This window comes from Chenopodium quinoa, unplaced genomic scaffold (genome assembly GCF_001683475.1).
Source record: "Chenopodium quinoa cultivar QQ74 unplaced genomic scaffold, ASM168347v1, whole genome shotgun sequence".
In the NCBI taxonomy this organism is placed as follows: Eukaryota; Viridiplantae; Streptophyta; class Magnoliopsida; order Caryophyllales; family Amaranthaceae; genus Chenopodium; species Chenopodium quinoa.
Genome location: NW_018745170.1, coordinates 2458638 through 2483284, shown reverse-complemented (window position 1 = coordinate 2483284; position 24647 = coordinate 2458638). Strand labels below are relative to the sequence as shown.

The following is a 24647-nucleotide window of genomic DNA, read 5'->3' as shown; positions in this document are numbered from 1 at the left end:
AAAATTTATATGGGTCGAACAAGGTTTGAAATGGTTCAAAATCTAGTACTCAGTACTCTCTTTATTTTTTTTTAAGCTAGTTTTGAGATTGCGCGGAGTTTTAATGGGTTTAATAAAATAAAAATGTTAAAATAACTGACATAGTGAACTTTGCATATATGTCAATGTACTAGCTAGGATGCACGGACACACCACCTGACACGCCGAGTCGACACGCGTGTCGGACACGGACACGCGTGGGATACGGGGCGACACGTGTCTGACACACTGAAAACCATGTCCGGTTTTTTTAAAAAAATTTGATGCTTGGACACGGACCGTGTCACCCTAAGACACGGCCCGTTTTGTATTGGACACGCGAAATATGTATTCCCTCACTGCTCGTTGTTCTGTCTCTCTCAATCCTCTCATCCTCTCACAACAACTGAAACCCTAAGTACACTTTGTAACCTTCACCGTCGCTCGTCACCGTCAGTCGTCACCGCCGGTCGTCGCTCTCAAGTCTCAATCCTCTCATTCTCGATTTCTCTCTCAAATCTGCTGCGTGCTCTCACCGTTGCTGTTTAGGGTTGCTGTCGCCGTCACCGTCGCTCGTTTTCACCTGTCTCTCGTCGGCCGTCACAGCGTTCAGGTTAGTTTAGTTGTTTTCTCTCTCAAATCTGTTATTTTGCTGCAGTGTTGCTCTCAACTTTAATTTGCTCTCAAATTTGCTATTCTGCTGCTCTCAACTTTATTTCGCTGCTGGACTTGTTTTGAATGTAAATTTTAATGTATAGTTGCTACTTACTAAACTTGTTTAATTTGATTTGATATGAGATGTTGGGATTTGGGAATGAAGAACAAAAATTTGCAGGAATGTCTTCTAGTATTGTACATGTACACTGTTTAATTTGATTGTGTTGTTTGATCTGAATTGAAAATGTACATTGTACACTGTTTAATTTAATTTGCCGAAAATGTATTGTTGTCTTGCTGAAATTGTCAAGAATGTCTTCATGCAATGTCAGTGGTAGTAGTAATTCATCTGAGTCTATGAAAGGCCCCTACCCTTTGTGGAAGTTTGTTGTTAAGGGTGATAGAATATCGGGTGGTGGAGGAAATTATAATTGGAAATGTAACTTTTGCGACGAAGTTAAAAATGGTTCATACACTAGAGTGAAAGCTCATTTGCTATGTGAACAAGGGAAAGGGTTTCAAACTTGTACTAAAGTGAAAATTGATGACCTTGCTAAACTAAGAAAGCTTCATCGTGAATCCGAGGATTATAAAAATTCTTTGTTACCAAAAGTTCCACCATTTTCAAATGAACCCATATCTTCTCACACATGAACTGAAGCTACATCAGTGTGACTAGGTTCATCTGATAATGTAAAGAAGAGGAAATCAAACAATACAATTTCCGATGCTTTTAATATGAAATCTCGTGACCACTTGGATTCTGAAAATGCTAGATGTTTTACACGGGCGGGGGGGAGGGGTTGCCTTTTAATCTTGCTAGAAACCCTTACTATGTTAGTTCATATACATTTGCAGCCAATTCTAATCTCTCTAGTTATAAGCCTCCTGGATACAACAAACTTAGAACAACTTTGTTTTGTAAAGAGACAGAAAATGTGGATAGGTTATTACAACCTATTAAAGCCTCATGGAAAACAAAAGGTGTCAGCATTGTTAGTGATGGGTGATGGGTAGAGTGATCCACAAAGAAGGCCTTTGATTAATGATGGGCGTTAGAACGGTCGTACATTCCACACTCAATCAAACACATTTATTAACAAACACCTTACAAACCAAGCATAATGACAAGTAAGAGTTCGATCCACAAGGAACAGGATATGATTGCCAAAGATCTTTACACTTAAGCTAACTTGAAGTCAATTGGTGAATTGGGGTTCGTCAAGAAGACAAACAAACTATGGTTCTAAATCAATGAATTAAAGATACTAGGGAATGAGATCCACTCAACCAAGGCAAATAGGCAAACGGGGGGTAAAATAGACAAGATATAGCAAGGACTATATGTAAAATCAACCTCATGCAATTAGAAAACAACTCACACTACTAAACTTAGATTCCTCATTAGTTTAGCAATAGATGATACATAATCAAATTACAATAAGTAATGACGTACTCAATTTACACTTCCATGTCAAATTAGGCATATCATACTATCAAGCTCCTTAGTCGAGGGTAGCTAAACCTATCATGAGGAACTAACAAGCAATCTCATATAATCAATTTAATTGCAATACAAACATCAATGCTTCTCCCACATTTGCATAGTTAACCCAAAAGGTCGAGCTTCACCCAACCCCTAGCAAGAAAACTACTCACAACTCATGTTTATCAACATGCAATCAAGAATTAGGGTTCTAAATAATTCAATAATTGGGGAAAAGTGGTTAACAATTGAAATAACTATCATCCAATAACAAATTACCAAGAACTAAGAAGATTTAAATAACATGCAAATACCAAATAAAATCTGAAATTAAAAGGAAGAAGGTTGGAGAAATTACTAATTGAAGCTTCAAATGTTGAATACAAATTGCCAAACTTTGAGAATAATTCTTGAATTTCACTAATACAATGATTTGATTTGATGAAAACTAAGCTAAATTAATCCTAAGGAATGTTTCAAACTAAGAGAGGTTTCTAAAAACTAGGCTACTGTCCTCCTTCTCCCTCTTTTTTAAACGATCTCAAAAGGACCTTAAATAGTCCGTACAAAATTGGCTGAGATCGGGAAAAGGTCCGACCGAACTCTGGGTAGGTTCGGTCGGACTCAGGGTAGGTTCGGTCGAACCCTGTGTAGGTTCGGTCGAACCTCCCTGATCCTTGTTTGGTCGAACTTTTGAGGTTCGACCTCTCCTGCAAAATTGCTGAAAACTGGTTTGACACTGCCTTCACTGCACCCTGGATGTTCGGTCGAACTTTTCAAAAGTTTGACCACACCAAGGTTCGACCGGACCTTTCAGAGGTTCGGCCACACCTCCTCTTGCACTTCCTTTTCTTGCTTCCTCTCCTTCCCTTTTGCTCCTCTTGCCTTTGTCCATGGCTTCCATACTTGGCCAAGGGGCCTCCCACCGTGCATAGGACCGTCACGGAACCTGCAGAAGATACCAAAGTTCACGAGAGCATGGGGATGATAAAATAATGCATAAAGATTATCGAAATAAGCATTACTTTTCATCAACACAAAAAGAAGCCATAAGAGGATAATGAGGTGGAAAAACCTAAGAAAAATAAGAGGAAAAAGACCTAAATACTACCCTTAAGAGTGACATAAATGTCACTCATCAAACTCCCCCACGCTAAGCCTTTGCTCGCCCTCGAGCAAAGCAAAGGAAAAAGAACAAGGGAGAAAGAATTAGTTATTCAAACATGCAAGGAACAAAAGAAAAACCGAAATTGCTTTTAGCAAAAGCAACAAGCCATTTAAACCCCAAGGTCGCCGATGAGGACGAGTTGTGATCTCGTGAGGGTTTCCAGAGAGCATACCCCACAACTCTTACAAAATTGCGTTCAAGACAAACCAAAAACAAGGGAAAGAGAAACAACAAATCCAACACAAATCATAGCCAAATCGAGCTTTTGGAGATAACAAACATGAATGAGTGTCAAACTTTCTGAGTAGTAGAAGTGAGCATGCAAGGGGATGCCGAAAGTTGATTGAAGGATAAGTTATGCTATGCATAGAGAACTCAAACATGCACCACTCCCCCCGCATTCCATACAATCTTACCGCGTTCCCTCATCTAGATTCAAATCCGCCTTTGGAGATAGCATCAAGTGACTCCTCGAAGGAGCCGGAACAAAGATAAAACACTGCAAAATAGGGGAACCCGACATCTCACCAAGTCATGCCTTCTCCATATGCTTGAGTTCCAGCTCCCTCCACCGATTAGTGACTCAACCAACCTAGGTCAACAGGGCATTGAAAGGGGTATAACGATGGCTAGGGGGTAATGGTGTGGAGGAATTTGGAAATTGGTGCTTAGCCTAACCGTGAAGCAAAGGGTGATCAAGCCTCTTTTTCAAAATCAATCATCAACCAATTTTCAAACTACGTTGCCACAATCTTGAACTATAATTCCAAACACTTTTGAGCTTTCGCTTTCCTCTTACATCTTCATTCATCAACTCTTCGTTTGTCACATTCTCTTTTTTTTTTTTTTTTTTTTTTTTTTTTTTTTTTTTTTTTTTTCAGCTTCAAAGGCTTTTTCTAGGATTTACATTTGCTTTTCTTGAACATATATTCACAAAAACACTGCTTCACTTTCCAAGTAGAACCATTCCCTTCCAAATTTCAAATCAAAACTACAATAAGCCCTCATGGCTTGAGCTTCACGATTCTAAGGGTGAAAGTAAAACAAAAGGGCCATGGGCTTGCAATGTGCTATAATCAAGGAGGGGAAGATTCAACATGGTAAGGGCAAATGCAACCCAAAAATACAAAAGAAAAAAAAAAAAAAAACTAATACTAGAAAACAAAAATAGTCACCGAATGAAGAATGCCTTTGTCATTCGTAGGTTAGTTCGGTCTCGATCTCGGGAGCCAGACGCCAAGTTCTAGATCTAAGCATGCCTTGGTGAGGATCCTACGCCGCTCATACAAGTAATGTTGGAGGCTTGAACAATAAAGCTCACATCGGGTTACAAAAACCATCTCTAGGGCTTCAAATCCCCTAATGAGAGCAACACCTTCTTACCACAAACAAGTTAATTTGGGTTCGATGGGCCTAACGAGTTCTAGAACAACTACCTTAGCATGAACATGTCCCAGAGTCAACCAATGGCAATCCTGAAGCATGCAAACTTATAACACTCAAGAAGCAAAGCATTCAAACACACGAGTCAACATTATTATGCTCGAAATGAAAATGAAACAACTAAGCTTTTCGTGTTTGCCATGAATAAAAAGGAAAATCTTTTTCATTTTTTTTTTTCACATTTTTCGAATTTTTTTTATTTTTTATTTTAATGCAAGGAGTACAAGAGAGATAAGAGGCTAGTAAACATATAATTCTCAATCGACAAACAAAGATCGTTCGGCATCAATACCAACGATCACCAGATTCCGAGGAATCAAATGCAAACAACCTCGAACAATCAACTCCATTCTAGTCTAAACTAACTATGCACACAAAGAAAAATAAAGGAAAGTAGGGAAAGATCTCACCAAATGCTGCTTGAAATAGAACACAAGGCAAAATTGCGATCTCACCAAGGTTTCCGGAGCTTGAGTTGCTCCTTATCCCATCATTTTGTGCTTCCGTTTTCAAGCTACAAGGAAAGTGAGCCAAGAGAAAAGAAACACTACAACTATACAAAGAAAAGTTAGCGAACAAAAGGAAAAGACTAGAATTATAAACAAAAGAAAATGATTGACAAAAAGCTATCTACAAAATTTGGATTAAGGGATTTGGATTTTGGGATTTGGATTTTGAGATTTGGATTTTGGGATTTGGATTTTGGGATTTGGATTATGGGATCAAGAGAGAAGAGGGAAAAATAACTTCAAAAATATTTTTTTTTTTTTTTTTAATGGTTCATAACATCATCATCATAAGAATATTACCAACCAAAAATCATCTCTAACTACAATAAATTCATTATCCGTGATGGTTCTCCATATGCACAAGCTACCATCCTACCACACTATCCTCCTATGTACACTTCAACCAAAAGGAACATCCTCCCCCACGCTAGTCTTTTGCACGTCTCGAGCAAAAGGAATAGGCATGAAAGTCCGGGGGGGGGGGAAAGGGAGGGAGAGAACCCTCATTGGGGGTTTCTATCCTCCCGTTCCTTAGGAGGGTTCATGAAATCAAACCCCGGGCGATCCATGGATGGATGGAAAGGTTGGTTAAAGTGCTCATAGGGCCACCCTTGTGTACCCCAACCACCATCAAAAGGATTCGGGGTTGAAGGACTTGCCGGATCATAGGCGTAGTCACACCCACCCGGCCGATAAGGGTTGTATGGTGGGGTACCAACACGTTGGGATGGGTCGATAGGACCTTCCCAATAAGCATAGGTGTTGGGGGAGGGGTTGTTAGGGTCATAGGGGTCCCAATGTGGGACTGGACCCTCTTGAGGCGGGTGGTAGGGATAGTTAACATAGGGCGTTTGAACGCCCTCTTGCACAAGACTATCATAGTTCATCCTTGCGTAGTACCCCCATTGTTCAATAGAAGCCTGATTATCAAAACGAATACCATCGAGGGTACTACGCAGGGCACTCATATCAAAAGGAGAAGAGGAAGAAGAAGAAGATGTCTCACCTCCCCCACTAGGGGGGGGGGGGAAAGGGATGCTCCACTTGGTAGACCGGTTGAGGGTGAGGGATTGCACCGCGGGCTTGTTTTTTTCTTAATTCATCGGGGATGAATTTTCGCGCAATCTTCCACCTTAGCGGGTTGGAAGGGTCTACCGAAGTGTGAGGAGGATCCGGGAGGACACACCATTCTTCTCCATTATCTACCAAGAGGATAAATTTGCGATTCTGGGTGGAGTAGTTGATGAAGCGTTGGTTGCGGAGAGCAACAATAGAAAGAGCATAAGGAGGGTAGCCGACGACCTCTTCTTCTTTGTTTTGGAGCACATGGGGGAGCAAATCAATTTGGTCCTTGTAAGCTCCACCATTCAAAGAAAGGGCAATGAGGGTGATCATGCCCCCCATGTGTATCTCATCACCAAGCCGCCCATCTCGAGTGTCCAACAATCTCGAGATAAAAGTGGTGGAGCATTTGAACTTTAAACGCTGAGGATTGTCGGCCAAGTAAAGGCAAGCTACCTCATCTTTCACCATAGAGCCGAGGTTTGCCTTGAAGAATACGACATACTGAAGGAGCCGGGCAAAGTATCTCAAAGCAATATGGATGATGTTGTTGACCTTTGCGGAGTTAGTGCGAAAGATGGGCTTGGTGGAGATGCTCTGCCACCATTCTTGTTCATTATAGGGAATGCGACACATTGAGGTCATATCGGAAGGTCGATGCATCCCGGTTGCTTGCCAATGGAAGATCTCATTGAGCTCACTCTCGGTTAGGGAATGGTCTTCGTTGAACATACGAAAGTGAAGAATAATTTGAGATTCATTCCCTTCATCATCTTCTTCAATGACTTCCTTGCGGAGGGAAGCAAGGAACTCCAATGTGACGCGCTCATAGGTGTGAGCGTGGAGGTCAATGAACTCGCCCCAACCAAAGTTTTGTGCGAGTCGGACTACTTCATCCATGATGCCAAGCTTTCTTAAGGTGTTCCCGCAGAAGAACCTTGTAGATCGTATGGGACGGTCTATGAGGGTTTTATAGACATCCCAAAAGTGTTTGTTTGGAGCGATGATGCCATGATCATAGATGCCGGGTGGAGGAGGAAAATTTGACGATGAAGATTCACCCGTCCTCTTCCTCTTGGACTTGCTTTTGCCAAAAAGATGCATTGTGAATCTACAAAAATCGCCAAGAATTAACATTAGGAAGATTCAAGCCAAAAGGGGGCACAAGAAGCTCGTCGAGATTAAAAGTGTGTGCAATGAGAGTAAAAGCCATGAGTTGTGAAATAGATGTAGACGGTAGCAACAATACAATTCAAGGCATTAATGGACACTTATAAACCAAGGCATGAGCTAAAAATCCTATGGCAATCGAATGCAAATCCTAAGAAAACCTAGGCGAAATTGGGCATGACGTCCCCTAAAATTCATGAAATCCACTCAAAACTCATCGAAATCAAACCGAGAACAATGAGTAATAGTCACAAAATTCCATCCAACTCAAGAATTTCTCAATCAAAATGTAGCATGAACAACCTAGTGAAAGATTAACACATTCAAGCAAACAAATTGAAATCATGAAAAACCCAAGTCATACATGCATATTCATCATGAAACAAGTTCTACTAACAACAACCAACCAATTACAACAAGGAAATCCCAATAACCACTTAAATCAAACAAGCCATGACTAACAATATCAATTATACCACATATCATACTTGAACATGTAAAACATGGTAAAACAAAGAGAAATTGAAGAAATGAGCTTGCAAAAGCTAGAATAACCATACCACAATTGATTGAAAGTAAGTAGAAATCAAGAAGTTTCAAGTCACTCAAACCCTAGAAATTGGGGAAAATTTAAGGAGATTGTAGGAATTGAGTAGTGGATGTTAATGAAGTGAGGAGGGAAAAAGATAGGAGTGATTTTTATGGAGATTTGAGGTTGAAGGAGGGGTGACTATGGAGTATTAGGGTGAGAAGGAGAAGAAAAGGGAGAGGGAGAGCCGAATGTAAGAAGTAAGAGTGAGAAAGCAGCGGCTCAAGCCTATTAATTCTGGGCAAGCTCGAAAAAGGTTCGGTCGGACCTTATGAGGTTCGGTCGGACCATAATAAGTTCGACCAAACTTTTTAAAAGTTCGGTCGAACTTTTGGATTTTCCAGAAACTGCCAGAATTCAGCCTAATTTGATTTCCAGAACAGGAGCGGCCGAACTTTCTGGGGGTTCGGTCGGACCAGCATAGGTTCGACCAAACTTATGAAAAGTTCGGTCGAACTCTTTGATTTTCCAGAATTCGACAGTTTTTAGCCCATTTTGAGTTCTAGGGGAGGAGCGGCCGAACTCTTGGGTGGTTCGGTCAAACTTTTGCAAAGTTCGGCCGAACCTTGTTGCAGTTTGGTCGAACACCCCTAAATCCCTCTATCTGAAAATTTGCACAAAACTTCCCCTCAAGACACACTAAAATACAACACAATCATGCCTAAGGTATATGGAAAATGCATTCCTTTTTAAGGCAAGACAAACAAGAATACCAACACAAACCAAATACACGCAAAACCATCAATCCAAAGTTGTGAAAGAAGAAAAGAAAACATCAAGCAAATAGAATAGAGGAGGGTTAGAAACTCGGGTTGCCTCCCGGAAGCGCTTCTTTAACGTCACTAGCTTGACGTACTTCACACACTCAAGAGATGAGATTGCATTGCATTGACTCAATCAAACCAACATGAGCATCCTCATAATAAAGCTTGAGGCGATGCCCATTGACCTTGAATGACCTCGATCCATCCAAATCATTTAGCTCAACTGCTCCATGGGGGAACACCTCCTTAACGGTGAATGGACCACTCCACCTTGACATGAGCTTTCCGGGAAACAGTTTCATCCTTGAATTGTAAAGCAACACCTTATCTCCAACATTGAAGGTCTTCTTTTCAATTTGCCGGTCATGCCACTCCTTTGACCGGGTTTTGTACAAGCTTGCACAATCATAAGCATCCATCCGTAGTTCCTCTAACTCATGCAAGTCTAGCCACCTTTGTTCACCCGCACTCGCCAAATCAAAGTTGATCTTTTTGATAGCCCATTGAGCACGGTGTTCAAGTTCAACCGGAAGGTGACAAGACTTACCATATACAAGCCGGTAGGGGGTAGTGCCGATGGGGGTTTTGAAAGCGGTTCTATAGGCCCAAAGGGCATCATCTAGCTTGTCCGACCAATCTTTCCTATTCCTAGCCACTGTTTTCTCAAGAATTACCTTGATTTGGCGATTGGAAACCTCCGCTTGCCCACTTGTTTGTGGGTGATAAGTCGTGCCAAAGCGTTGATGGACCCCATTCTTTCTCAGCATCTTTTGAAACACATTATGAATAAAATGAGAACCATTATCGCTAACCACTGCTCTAGGGATCCCAAATCTTGGAAATATCACCTTTTTGAACATCTTCATCACTACCTTGTGGTCATTAGTTGGGGAGGCAATGGCTTCAACCCATTTAGAAACATAATCAACCGCCACAAGGATGTATTGATTTCCATTAGATGAGGGAAAAGGTCCCATGAAATCAATGCCCCACACATCAAACACCTCAAGTTCAAGAATCTGTTGTTGAGGCATTTCATTTCTCTTCGAAACATTACCGGTTCTTTGGCAAGAGTCACATGTTTTCACAAATCCCCATGAATCTTTGAAGATATGAGGCCACCATAACCCGCTTTGTAATACTTTGAAGGCTGTTTTGTTGGCACCCATGTGCCCTCCACAAGGATCGGAGTGGAACATCTTCAAAACGCTCTTCACTTCATCATTTGGCACACATCTACGGAGTAAACCATCTACTCCTCTTTTGAAAAGGATCGGATCATCCCATATGTAATGCCTTGCTTCCCTTTTCAACTTCTTCTTCTGGTTCCTTGAAGCATTTGGAGGAAACTTCCCACAAGCCAAATAGTTCACCAAATCCGCAAACCAAGGAAGATCTTTCTCGGCCAACAAGTAAAGCACATCATCTTTTAACTCATCACAAATTGGGACCCCATCGTCATTATCTTGCACGTTCTCTAACCGGGATAGATGATCCGCAACCACATTTTCGGCCCCCTTTTTGTCCCGAATCTCTACATCGAATTGTTGAAGTGATAGCACCCAACGAAGAAGACGAGGCTTGGACTCTTTCTTTGCCACAAGGTACCTAATAGCCGCATGATTAGTGTAGACAATAGTTTTGGAACCAATGAGGTAGTTCCAAAACTTTTCAAAAGCATGAACCACGGCAAGAAATTCTTTCTCTGTTGTGGTGTAGTTCCGGGAGCTTCATTCAAGGTCTTAGACATGTAGTAAATCACGTGAAGCCTCTTCTCTACCCTTTGCCCCAATACTCCTCCAATCGCAACATCACTTGCATCGCACATAAGCTCAAATGGCAAATCCCATCTTGGCCCTTGCACAATTGGAGTTGAGATTAAAGCCTCCTTTAATTTGTTGAAAGCTTGGAGACACTCTTCATCAAAAATAAAGATGGCATCTTTTTGAAGAAGAGCATTTAGGGGTCTAGCAATTTGTGAGAAATCCTTGATGAATCTCCTATAGAACCCGGCATGCCCCAAAAATGACCTTACTCCTCTCACATTGATTGGTGGGGGAAGCTTTTCTATCACTTCAACTTTGGCCTTGTCAACCTCAATCCCTTTGTTTGAAATCTTGTGACCAAGGACAATTCCCTCTTCCACCATAAAGTGGCATTTCTCCCAATTCAAAACCAAATTGACCTTCTCACATCTTGTCAAGCACTTGCCCAAGTTGGACAAACAATCCTCGAACGAAAGGCCCCCTACCGAGAAATCATCCATGAAAACTTCCATTTCGGCTTCAAGCATGTCCCCAAAAATACTCATCATGCATCTTTGGAAGGTTGCCGGTGCGTTGCAAAGCCCGAAGGGCATCCTCCTGGATGCAAAAGTTCCATAGGGACAAGTAAAAGTTGTTTTCTCTTGGTCATCCGGGTTTATAGGGATTTGAAAGAAACCCGAATAACCATCAAGAAAGCAATAATACTTGTGCTTGGTTAGTCTTTCAAGCATTTGGTCGATAAAAGGGAGAGGAAAATGATCCTTGTTGGTGGATGCATTTAGACGTCTATAGTCTATGCACATCCTCCAACCAGTCACCATTCTAGTTGAAATGAGATTACCATTCTCATTTTCAACTACGGTCATTCCTCCCTTTTTAGGGACCACATGAACGGGGGAAACCCATCTAGAACTCGAAATGGGGAAGATGATGCCGGCATCAAGGAGTTTGGTGATTTCCTTCTTCACCACCTCCCCCATTTGAGGATTGAGTTTCCTTTGCCTCTCAATGGAAGGCTTAGCACCCTCCTCAAGTGTTATGTGGTGCATACATAAAGCGGGGCTAATACCTTTGAGGTTATCTATGGTATAGCCTAAAGCACCTTGGTGATCTCTCAAAACACCACATAACATTTGAGTTTGGCACTCGTTCAAAGAAGAATTCACAATAACCGGAAAAGTTGAATTGGGGCCCAGAAACTCATACCTTAGGTGGGATGGTAGAGGTTTCAACTCTACCATTGGAACACCCTTACCTTCTGTTGAGGTAGCTACTTCTAATGCATCATGTGTTGTGATTCCCATGCACACTTTCTCATTGCTTGATTCCGTACTTCCTTCAAGCATCTCTTCATACAATGCCATCTCTTTGCTTTGGTCACCTATCTTTTCCTTGTTCAAAAGGACATTCTCAAGGGCATCGTTAGTAGTGAGCAAGTGCTCATGCATAGAAGTTACAATAGAATCAATAGTATCAATCATCATGCAATTATCAAGACTAGAGCTTGGACATTTCATGCTCTCATTCAAATCAAATTCTATCACCTCATCTCCTACCTTTAGTGAAATTTTAGCACTTTGAACATCTATTAAAGCACCCGAAGTAGCAAGAAAAGGTCTTCCTAGAATTATTGGAATGTTAACATCTTCATCCATCTCTAACACAACAAAATCCACCGGGATTACAAACTTCCCCACCCTTAGAGGAACATCCTCTACCTTACCCTTTGGGAATTTAATAGAGCGATCGGCCAATTGTAGGGTGATGTTGGTGGGTAGAAGTTCCCCTATCCCAAGTCTTTGGTATACCGAGTATGGCATTAGGCTAACACTAGCCCCTAGGTCACACAAAGCATTATCAATTTGCATCTTGTATATTGCACATGGGATAGAAAAGTTACCGGGATCTTTTAACTTTGGTGGCATCTTATTCATGATAATAGCACTACAATTCTCGGTGAGATTCACCGTTTCCACCACATCACACTTTCTCCTTCCACTCAAAATATCTTTTAAAAACCTAGCATAGTTAGGCATTTGCTTGATAGCATCGGTAAAAGGGATTGAAAGGTGAATTTGCTTCAGTGTTTCAAGGAATTTTCCGAATTGCACATCTAATTTGTGTCTCACAAATTTATGGGGATATGGAAGTCTTTGCAATTGTTTGGTTTCTTTTTCACTCTCTTTTTCTCTTCTCTCTTTCTCAAATTCTTTTTCTTTCTCACATTCTTTCTCCTTTTCATTCTCATGGTTTTGCTCTCTCTCTTGTTCAAAATCACTTTTAAAGGGAGGCTCACTCATGTTCACTTTCTCATTGTTTTCCTTAGGGACACTCTCTTCCAACACTTTCCCACTCCTAGTTGATATAGCATTCATCGGTTTCTTGGGGTCAAGTCCTTGGGGTGGAAGTTTAGAAGTGCTAGCTCCCTCTTTTAAAGCATTGGCCAATTGAGAAATTTGTGTTTCAAGCATTTTGTTATGGGTCATTACTTCACTAAATTTCTTTTCACTTGAGGCCATGAAAGAATTGAACATTTTAGTTTGATTTTCCATCATTTCCTCCAAGCTAGACCTACTATGTGGTGCTTGTGCATAGTGGTCGTCTTGGGAAGCCCTATTACCTCTAGCATTCGAATTGGACGTATTTTGATTAGAAGAAACTCTATTATTATTGTTGTTCCAATTGTTCCGATTATTAGAGTTTCCCCCTTGGTGAAATTGCCCTTGATTCCCATAGTTTCCTTGATTATTATGATTATGGTTACCATAACCACCTTGTTGGTTGTAGTTACCTTGGGGATTTTGGTCCCTTTGGTTCCTACTTCCCCATTGATTTTGATTATGGTAATCGTAATCATTTCCTCTTTGGTTATAGGAATTCCCCCCTTGTTCTCTTCTATTTGGTGGTAAGTATCTTTGATTGTCATTCTTATGTCTATTATCATAAGACAAGGCATTGACTTGTTCATTTTCATTTTCATTACCATCTTCGTATTGGGGTTGGGGTTGGAAATCATAATTACAAGAAGAGGTATCATGGTCATAAGACCCACAATTTTCACAAAACAAACATCCATGAGGCATGTTATTAGAAGTAGAGGGAGAAGAGTTAGAATTCATACCTCTCCCCTTAGATTGGGAGGGATGCTCTTGTGTTGAACTAGAGGTCTCTAGTTTTGCCTTAATGGACGTCATCTCCTTTCCAAGGTTGGCGATTTGGGAGGTCAAATTGTTGATGGCATTAAGGTGATCAACGGAGTAAACCGCATTTCCTCCCTTGTTTAGAGAATCTCTCTCTCCTTCTTGCCAATCCATGTGGTGCCTCACCACATCCTCAATTATCTCTATGACTTGCTCCTCCGTCTTGTTCATAATCGGGCCACCCGCTCCTGCATCCAAGCTAGTCTTTCCTTGTGGGCTCAAGCCCCCATAGAAAATTTGAAGCACTTGATATGACGGAATGCCATGATGAGGGCACTCCCTTTGATATTCCTTGTATCGTTCCCATGCTTCATAAATGGTTTCACTAGCTTTTTGACGGAAACCTTGGATCAAAGCTCTTGCCTCGGCCGTCTTCTTTTGGGAATAAAATCTTCCTAAGAAAGCCGTGGTGACCTCGTCCCAAGTTCTCAAGGAGTTAGGCCTCACCTCCTTCTCAAGCCATTCAAGAGCTCTTCCTATCAAAGAAAAAGGAAACAACTTTAGTCTCACAAACTCTTGAGTTACCCCATTTACCTTGATCGTGTTACAATATTTTTCGAACTCGTTCAAGTGTGCAAGAGGGCTCTCATGTTTTGCTCCACTATATTGCCTCCTTTCAATCAAATTAATCATTGCGGGCCGAATCTCGAAGTCATTGGCTTGAGTAACGGGTGGAGCAATGCCGCTTGAAGCTCTATAAGCTCCCGGAGTTCCCAACTCCTTTAAAGGTCTTTGAGGTGGTGGTTCCGCGTCACCCATTTGATCTCGATCCTCCTCGAAATTGGTCTCTCTAGCTGGGGGAGTAGTAAACGGCCTAGAACCGGCTCTTTTTCTCCTTCTATAAGTTTGCTCAATCTCGGGATCGTAAGGTACCAAGATCCTGTTATGAGTTCTGCGCATACACTCTCAACAAACACAATTAGTACCAAGGCTACAAGTGTAGCCAAAAAGAGACAATCTTTTTGAAATGTTTTTTATGGTGAACTAGACTCAAGTAATCAATTAGCTATCAACAACACCGTTCCCCGGCAACGGCGCCATTTTGATGAGCATTAGAACGGTCGTACATTCCACACTCAATCAAACACATTTATTAACAAACACCTTACAAACCAAGCATAATGACAAGTAAGAGTTCGGTCCACAAGGAACAGGATATGATTGCCGAAGATCTTTACACTTAAGCTAACTCGAAGTCAATTGGTGAATTGGGGTTCGTCAAGAAGACAAACAAACTATGGTTCTAAATCAATGAATTAAAGATACTAGGGAATGAGATCCACTCAACCAAGGCAAATAGGCAAACGGGGAGTAAAATAGACAAGATATAGCAAGGACTATATGTAAAATCAACCTCATGCAATTAGAAAACAACTCACACTACTAAACTTATATTCCTCATTAGTTTAGCAATAGATGATACATAATCAAATTACAATAAGTAATGACGTACTCAATTTACACTTCCATGTCAAATTAGGCATATCATACTATCAAGCTCCTTAGTCAAGGGTAGCTAAACCTATCATGAGGAACTAACAAGCAATCTCATATAATCAATTTAATTGCAATACAAACATCAATGCTTCTCCCACATTTGCATAGTTAACCCAAAAGGTCGAGTTTCACCCAACCCCTAGCAAGAAAACTACTCACAACTCATGTTTATCAACATGCAATCAAGAATTAGGGTTCTAAATACTTCAATAATTGGGGAAAAGTGGTTAACAATTGAAATAACTATCATCCAATAACAAATTACCAAGAACTAAGAAGATTTAAATAACATGCAAATACCAAATAAAATCTGAAATTAAAAGGAAGAAGGTTGGAGAAATTACTAATTGAAGCTTCAAATGTTGAATACAAATTGCCAAACTTTGAGAATAATTCTTGAATTTCACTAATACAATGATTTGATTTGATGAAAACTAAGCTAAATTAATCCTAAGGAATGTTTCAAACTAAGAGAGGTTTCTAAAAACTAGGCTACTGTCCTCCTTCTCCCTCTTTTTTAAACGATCTCAAAAGGACCTTAAATAGTCCGTACAAAATTGGCTGAGATCGGGAAAAGGTCCGACCGAACTCTGGGTAGGTTCGGTCGGACTCAGGGTAGGTTCGGTCAAACCCTGTGTAGGTTCGGTCGAACCTCCCTGATCCTTGTTTGGTCGAACTTTTGAGGTTCGACCTCTCCTGCAAAATTGCTGAAAACTGGTTTGACACTGTCTTCACTGCACCCTGGAGGTTCAGTCGAACTTTTCAAAAGTTTGACCACACCTAGGTTCGACCGGACCTTTCAGAGGTTCGGCCACACCTCCTCTTGCACTTCCTTTTCTTGCTTCCTCTCCTTCCCTTTTGCTCCTCTTGCCTTTGTCCATGGCTTCCATACTTGGCCAAGGGGCCTCCCACCGTGCATAGGACCGTCACGGAACCTGCAGAAGATACCAAAGTTCACGAGAGCATGGGGATGATAAAATAATGCATAAAGATTATCGAAATAAGCATTACTTTTCATCAACACAAAAAGAAGCCATAAGAGGATAATGAGGTGGAAAAACCTAAGAAAAATAAGAGGAAAAAGACCTAAATACTACCCCTAAGAGTGACATAAATGTCACTCATCAATTAACATTATGATTGCTTCTGAAATGGGTCCTATGTTTATGAAAGCTATTGATTGCTCGGGTAAGATTAAGGACAAAGATTCCATTGCTAACTTATTAAGTAAGGTGATTGATGAAATTAGAGATTAAAATGTTGTTCAAATAATCACAAATAATGCAAGTAACTGTAAGGTTGCAGGGGAATTGGTTGAGGGTAGGTATTCTCATATATATTGGACACCATGTGTTGTTCATACACTTAATCTTGCAATGAAAAGCATTGTGCAGCTAAGAATGTGTTGAATAATGTTGAAGTATATGATGAATGTCATTGGATAACGGAAGTTCATCCAGATGCATTGTTCATTAAAAATTACATAATGAATCATTCGATGAGGCTTTCAATGTTCAATAAGTTTTCTCCATTAAAACTACTTTGCATTGTCGATACTCGTTTTTCTTCAATTGTGTGCATGCTTAAAAGGTTGAAACTCCTTAAAACATCACTTCAATCAATGGTTATTAGTGAGAATTAGTCCTTATACAAGGATGATCGACGCAAGCAAGCCTCACATGTAAGGGAAAAGATTTTGGATGAAATATGGTGGGAAAAAGTTGATTACATTCTTGATTTCACACGCCCAATCTATAATATGATTAGGGTTTGTGACACCGACAAATCTTCCTTGCATTTGGTTTATGAAAGATGGGACATTATGCTTCAAAAGGTGAAAGGTGTCATCTACAAGAAAGAGGGTAAACTAGATTATGAAGAATCTACCTTCTTTAATATAGTTCAAGGGATTCTTAGTAGTCGTTGGAGTAGGGGTAGTACTCCGCTCCATTCATTAGCACATTCTTTGAATCCAAGGTAAGTTTTACTTATTTAATTCATCTTTATTATCTTTATTTATTTTTCCTTGTTTTTTATTTAATTTCTTATGGCTAATCTTATTTTGTTGTTAAAGATTTTATACGGAAGAATGGCTTAATGAGGTCCCGGGACGAGTTGCTCCAAATGCCGACAATGAAATTTCCACACAAAGATTACAATGCTTTCGAAGGCTTTTCCAAAGTCCTGATGAAAGATTCAAGATCAACGAACTTGCAATATTTTCACAAAAATCAGAGGGGATCTTTCTCAACATTGATTGCATGCATGATATGGCTTTGATGGATGCTAAAAATTGGTGGGCAACTTATGGTTCCCAAGTGCCTATGCTTCAAGGTTTGGCTTATAAGCTATTAGGTCAACCTTCTTCCTCTTCTTGTAGTGAAAGGAATTGGAGCACCTATAAGTTTATTCATTCTTGCACTAGAAATAAGCTTACTCCTAAACGTGCTCAAGACTTGGTATTCATTCATAACAACCTTTGATTACTTTCTAGGAGAAGTGAAGAATACACTAAGGGGAGATCTAAGTTGTGGGATGTGGGTGGAGATGAGCATGACAACCTAGGAGAGGTTGGTATTCTAGAGATGGTCGAGCTCTCACTTGATGAACCCGAGATGGAAAATATGATTTTTGATGATGTACTTGGTGATGGTGAAGAATGAAACTATTAGTACTTATGTTTATTTTATTTATGATTTGTAAAACTATTATTAAGACATGTATTTAGTTTCTTGATATGTATGCGACTATATTCGTACACTTCGTTTATTTACTTGTTTAAACAAAATTGTGTGTTTTGAGGCTAATTATTTAGTGTTTTATTGAATAGGTTGTCAAATTCTCGTTTTTTTGATATATTATATGCCTTGTTATACGCCGTACCCGTGTCCCCTATTTTAGGATTGCCGTTTTCCCGCGTCCGTGTCGGTATCCGTGCAACCTAGTGTACTAGTATGACTTTATTTTATATAATTAAATATTAATAAAAATTATTTTTAAAAATTATATTATGAAACTTTATATAAATATCTATCTAACGATATATTTTATGATAAATTATGTTTTTATCATGTCAAAAAAAAATTATAGTCAAAGTTAATACATAAGTAGTGAAAGAAATCCAAAGTCCCAGTTATTCTGGGATAGAGGGAGTAATGGGGTAAATAAGGTAATAAAAAATTGTAAGCAAAAATAGTAGTGTTACTTTTTTTTTTTTTTTTTTTTTTGAAAAGTAAGTAAGGTGAAAGGGAGTGAGGACTATTGGAGGAGTGAGAAATGATATAAGAGAGAGTGGGACCATTTAGGTAAAGTTATATTATTAACTTATAATTGATTTCTAAAAAAGAAAGTGTAACTTCTTAAAAAAAGAGATGAAAATAGCAAGTGTAGTTTTCTACAAAAAAAAAAACGAAGGGAGTACGAAGTAGATCATAAAGTGTAGACTTATTGGTTGCTGGTCATGACTATGGGTGAGCAAAAAATCAGGGTACTCTGAATTGAAACCGGAACCTATTAGGAACCAGAATCTGGACAAGAGGTTCCGATTTCGAGTAATAAATTTAAGAACAGGTTTCGGTTCAAGTTCTAAGTTTTTTGGAACCCATACTTGAAGGGTGCCCTATAACTTGATAAAAGTTTTTACTTAAGTTCAAATTATACATCAATTCAAGCTCAAGTTTACAATGATAAATATAAAAATAATAATAAAAAGTATATGTATTAAATTTACTAAAAAAAACTAATTTTTGTTTGTTGCATCTAGAAGTTGTACACGTTATAAAATTAGTGACCATCCAGATTTTTAAAAAATAATTCTACAAAAAGTTAGAAAGTATACTAAAAGAAAGGGTACCCCTGACTCGGGACCGGAACTTGCAAATTCCGGTTCTGGTTCCGATTCTTGATTTCTAGTAACCAGTTTAATAGGTTTCAGTTCTGTTTTCCATTTTAAAAAACCTATTGCAACAGGTTCTGGTTTCGATTCCAAATTTTTTTTACAAGGTACCATTTTATGCTCACCCCTAGTCATGACGATGCACGAAACACTCAATTTGACATACTTTCTCATCTCTTCACTTATTGTCAATTTACCCCCATTTCTCCTTTACCATTGGGAGTACAAGGTTATTGGTGGACAAGAGTTTTATACTTTTAGTCATGAGAGAGAGATACATATTGATTAAGAAAAAAAAAATAAAAATTATTGACTTAAGTGGATGGTAAATTCATCAAAAGTTACTTTGTGATGCTTTAGGTTATGTAAGAGTTTCAATTCTAGGGATTTTCTATATTGAAGTAGGTTGATTTAAACTATTACTTCGTATATAAGTGAGGTTTATTATTGAAAAAATAATGGATTTTTGGGCCTGGACTAGGAAGCAAGCTGTGGAAGGGAAACAAGGAGAAATGAAAGGAAAGATATCAAAGCCCATCTACTCACCTAACATGTTTGGTATTAACTAGTATAGTATCCGTGCAATTACACGGTATAATAAGTTCATATGTATACTTATTAAAGCAATTTTTTTAATAATAATGATGAAGTGTTAATCAAAATTTGCTCTAACATATATAGCTGTTAGAAATATCACAGCATGATTTAACGTTGGTATTTACATAATTATTCTACTACTATTTTACCAATTAAATTATTTATAAACTTATAAATAGGGATGGCATGTGGGTATAAAAATGTGAGTCCCGCACCGCACCCGCCCAGTTGGAGCGTGTATAGGTCCAACTTTGGGGGGTGAGTAGGCAGATATGGGTACAAAAGTCATACCCACCATGAGTAGCGGGTAGCGTTGGATCTGATGTTATACTCGCCTACCCACCAATTACATGCCTACCCGCCCAGTTACCTGCCAACTTATTACTACCATTAATTTTTTATATAATTCTTTTTGTATTTGTAATGAAGGACTACTTTTATACAAATTGACTACTTACTTGTATAATACGTAGTATATTATTAAATTATGTATTTACATGTTTTATAGGAAATTTGTCAAACAAATGTTGTTAGGTTAGTGGATAAAGGTTGTCGGGTAGTGAATATCCACATAGGCGGTGGATCGGGTATGGGTCTCCCGCTTACGCGGGAGTGGGTGTTAAAATTTTACCCATCGCAGGTAAGTCACAGGTATAAAAAATTTTGGTAGATGCAGATACGGTGAGGGAGTTCATGCACCCGCACCGCCCAATTGCCATCCCTGCTTAATATTATGAACCAGTAATTGGGTAAAAATTTTAGTATTTGTTTTATACTACCCCTGTACTTTTTGTTATATTCACTTACGTTTGTTAATTAGGTCTCCAATGTCAATATTTCACCAAATAATTTAAGCATGTATGTATGTATGTAAATTATGTGACTTTGATATTTTGATATTTGGATATTACGAAGTACACATTAAAATGATTATAGTAAGCTCGTATGTACATGAAATTTTTATTTATATATAAATGGCAAACGATGGCCAATTTTTTTTAGATTGACCCCATAAATACTACGATGTACTCCATGAGTGAGTAGAACAAAAAAAAAAAAAGGCAATAGTAATATACATTTAAAATATTAAATTTGCTTTGTGTAAAAGAGTAATGTGCGTATATTTTTAGGTATTTGATGTTGCCTCCATTTCATAATATTGACACAATCAAATTTAGTGAATTTGCTAATGTTTCATCCTAAATATAAATAATTAAATATTAACAAAATATACATAAATATGTAATATTATAAAACTTTATATGCATGATCTTACATAATAATACTCGCAGTAGTAATTCTAGAATTTTCAAAGTATATATGGAGAATACAATAGTCCAAGTATATATATACATACATATATATATATATATATATATATATATATATATATATATATATATATATATATATATATATATATATATATATATATATATATATATATATATTACCTCCATTTCTGAAAGTTCGACTCACTTACTTTTCAAGAGGTCAAAATAAAATAACTTTCACCACATTAATGACTTATACAATATAAATAAATTAGCATATGAGATCTTGTTAGATTCCCCTTATAATAAACATTTCAAATATCAACTTTTTATAATTTTCACTTATACATAGCCGAAGATATTCATGGTTAAAGATGTTCATTGGAGACTGCACAAATACAAAGTGAGTCGAACTTTCAGGAACGGAGGAAGTGTGTATAGACTATGATATTATACTAAACAATTCGTCAATTAAATACTATATTATACTAAACAAACCGTCAATTATATGATAGTGGAAATATTTTGTAAAAGTTTCTACTGTAAGGAAAATAATGAAAATATTTTCTACATAGGATCAATAAAATTTATATTTTCTACATGGGATCAATAAAATTTATATTTTCTTTGACAAAAAATATTATATAAGATCAACTAATATTATTCTAGTATATACAAACTATGATATTTTCCTTGTATTATGGTACATATGTAACTTTTTACTAAATAAATAAATACTATATTAAACTAAACAATCCGTTAATTATATGATAGTTGAAATATTTAGTAAAATTTTCCACTGTAAGGAAAATAATGAAAATATTTTCTACATAGGATCAATAAAATTTATACTTCCTCCGTTTTTCTTTTATTGCACCATAAGGAGTTTTACACTATTTACATAACCTTCTTTGACCATCTTTTGTGATTTATTCGTAATGAAAAATATAGTCATGTGGGATATAATTAATATAAGATCAATTAATATTATTCTAGTATATTTTCCTTATATTATGCGTAATATTTATAGGAAATAGAAGGTCATAAAAAATTTAGTGAACAATAGCTTTATTTAGGATAGCGAAAAAGAGCGGGAAAACTTTTAATATCAAGGTGACACGTGCAGCTTCTGCATAGAGTGCCCTCTGTTTTAGTATAGGTATAGATAGATAGGTAGATAGATAGATTCCATTTCGAATTAACATGAGGACAATTGGACAATCACCATGAGGTGATAAAAAATTATGGTCAGACCAGGCTTTATTAACATTAAATGTCATGTTCAAACCTGCAAAAAAGTGATGGGCTTGTTGGATCAAAGTGAGCTTTTTGGGTCAGATTCGGGTTTTTAGCGAAAAAGTTTCTTTTACTTGTCCAATCCCGCCCTATTTTTGGGTCGAATCGGGAGGGCTAGCGAATCGGACCATAATTGATCACCTCTACACCCTCATTTCCTCAACACCGCCGTGTGCCACCATGACTAAGCACTTAACCAAAATTCACCCTTTAACTGGTATGGTCAAGAAATGACTTAGGTGGGATTTAAAAGGTGGGATTGTTTCATTTTTTAACCAAGTCTTGTTTTGATCGAGAATATGGTATTAAATGCTTAGATTGTTTTCAGATTTCGAAAAGGTAGAATTATTTTGAGCAAAAATGACGTAGGTGAGATAATTAGTTTTCGTTTTTCCTTTAATAAATTAAACATTGTATTTATCTGTACACGAAATATATGATTTTGGTGCCAATAATAAGAATGCATCTAACATACTATGAGTCAAGGGTGTATGTAGTTGTATAGTCGCTCCGTCCCTAATGGTTTGTCCTATGTTTATTTTTTACTCTATTAAGTTTTGGTTGAGTGAATTGATGAGAGAGAAAAGTAGTGGGGCATAAAGTGGGTTTTTATGAGAATTAACGTAGTGGTCCCCATAGACATTTAAGATATTGGGCAATCTTTAAGAAACATTCAGATATAGAAAATGGGGGAAACAAATAGGGACAGAGAGAGTATAAATGAATAACGATTATCAATAATTTAGTTCAATTGGTATCTTCCGATCGATCTATCAATTAAATTAATTAGTTTAATACGAAATGAGCATGAAGTTGCACTACAAAGATCATGATCTTAATCAAACAAATAGTGACATAACCCTCTAATGCTCTAAGTCTGTTATTTTGTTACATGGCATCAACATCAGAACCCAAAAACACAAACACTGAAGAGCAATTAAATGAGGAAATCAAAGCCTCTTTATAAAGGTTATTGGTGTTTAAGTGCATATTTTGAGGGCATAGTCGCATTTAAAAAGCTCATGATACCGATATCATATTAGCCAGCCTTCCCAAAACTGGTACGACATGGTTAAAATCTCTCCTTTTTGCCATTGTAAATCGTATAAAAAAAATCCCATATTTTTCTCACCAAAAACCCTCATGAGCTAGTCCTCAACCTCGAGCTCGAAGTTTACAAAATAAAAATAGCCTTAGAAGCTCACCAGACTTAACAGAAATACCCTTACCACGACTCTTTGCTATGCACATCCCGTATCATTCATTACCAGATTCAATGAAAACCTGAAAATGTCGAATTGTTTATGTTTGTCGAAATCCCTTAGACACTTTTGTGTCATTTTGGCATTTTAATCTTCAGTTCGACGTAATCAAGGGTACTAACCCGGACTTTTAAATAAGTACTGCACGGGTGTCTCCCCGTTTGGCCCTTACGAAGATCATGTGTTAGGGTATTGAATTGGAAGGAGAGCAAAAAGAATCCACAACATGTGTTGTTCATATAATATGAAGGGCTAAAAACGGAACCAAAAGCTCATTTGAAAAAATTGGCCGAGTTTGTGGGTTGCCCGTTTTCTGAAGAGGAGGAGAAAGAAAGTGTTATAATATTATCGAGCTTTGTAGCCTTAACAGTATGAAAGAAATGACATGGAAGATTTTATGTGGATTGGGTTGATTATTTAGGAAAGGAGAGGTTGGAGATTGGAGCAATCATTTAACTAGTTCAATGGCTAATCAATTTGATCAAATTCTTGAAAAACTCAAGGAAATTGTTCGTTGGCTGTTACAGTAAGTGTTAGCTGCCTTTTGTATTACCTTTTATTTTGGTTGTTTGTAAACTTATCTGAAAAAGTGTCTCTGTTCGTTTAAAAAAAAAAATATCTTTGTTGAGTACTCAATAATAAAAATTATATTTAGCTTAATAATAAAGTTGAGTTTTTTTACTGCCAAAATTGTTGAGTACCCAATTGCAACTAACTTTCGCTCAATCACCACTACTCAATTGAATCTCGGGTTTGCGTGGCCATATTTGATAGTGGAAACTCTAGAGTGGTGTGTGGATTATTAGAATAGAGATACTAATATCTAATACGAGTAACAAGTTACTATTGTATATTTGTATGGCCACGAAATGACTCAGGTTGGTACACTAAAAATATTTTGGTGTTTAACTACATAAGCGAGTTCGACTTTTTCTTTTATATTTTTGAAAATTATCTCGAACATCTCTTTAAGAAACTGATTTATTTGGTGAAT

At 37.9% G+C, this 24647-nt stretch overlaps 1 protein-coding gene across 3 annotated transcripts; it reads left to right on the top strand.

Annotated features, from left to right (window-relative positions):
- Positions 1–285: 285 nt before the first annotated feature.
- LOC110710468 lies at positions 286–18153 on the top strand. 3 transcript variants are annotated; one of them, XM_021888773.1, is made up of 3 exons: positions 287–631; positions 16962–17306; positions 17404–18153. In XM_021888773.1, exons 2-3 carry the CDS (start codon positions 17089–17091, stop codon positions 17810–17812), a joined length of 627 nt encoding a protein of 208 aa, XP_021744465.1. In that variant the 5' UTR covers positions 287–631; positions 16962–17088; the 3' UTR covers positions 17813–18153. The 3 variants fall into 3 exon arrangements, 2 of the variants coding, with proteins under 2 accessions (XP_021744465.1, XP_021744466.1); XM_021888774.1 differs by lacking the exon at positions 287–631 and having other exon boundaries at positions 16389–17306; positions 17404–17663; positions 17824–18153; XR_002509165.1 differs by lacking the exon at positions 16962–17306 and having other exon boundaries at positions 286–631.
- Positions 18154–24647: the final 6494 nt, after the last annotated feature.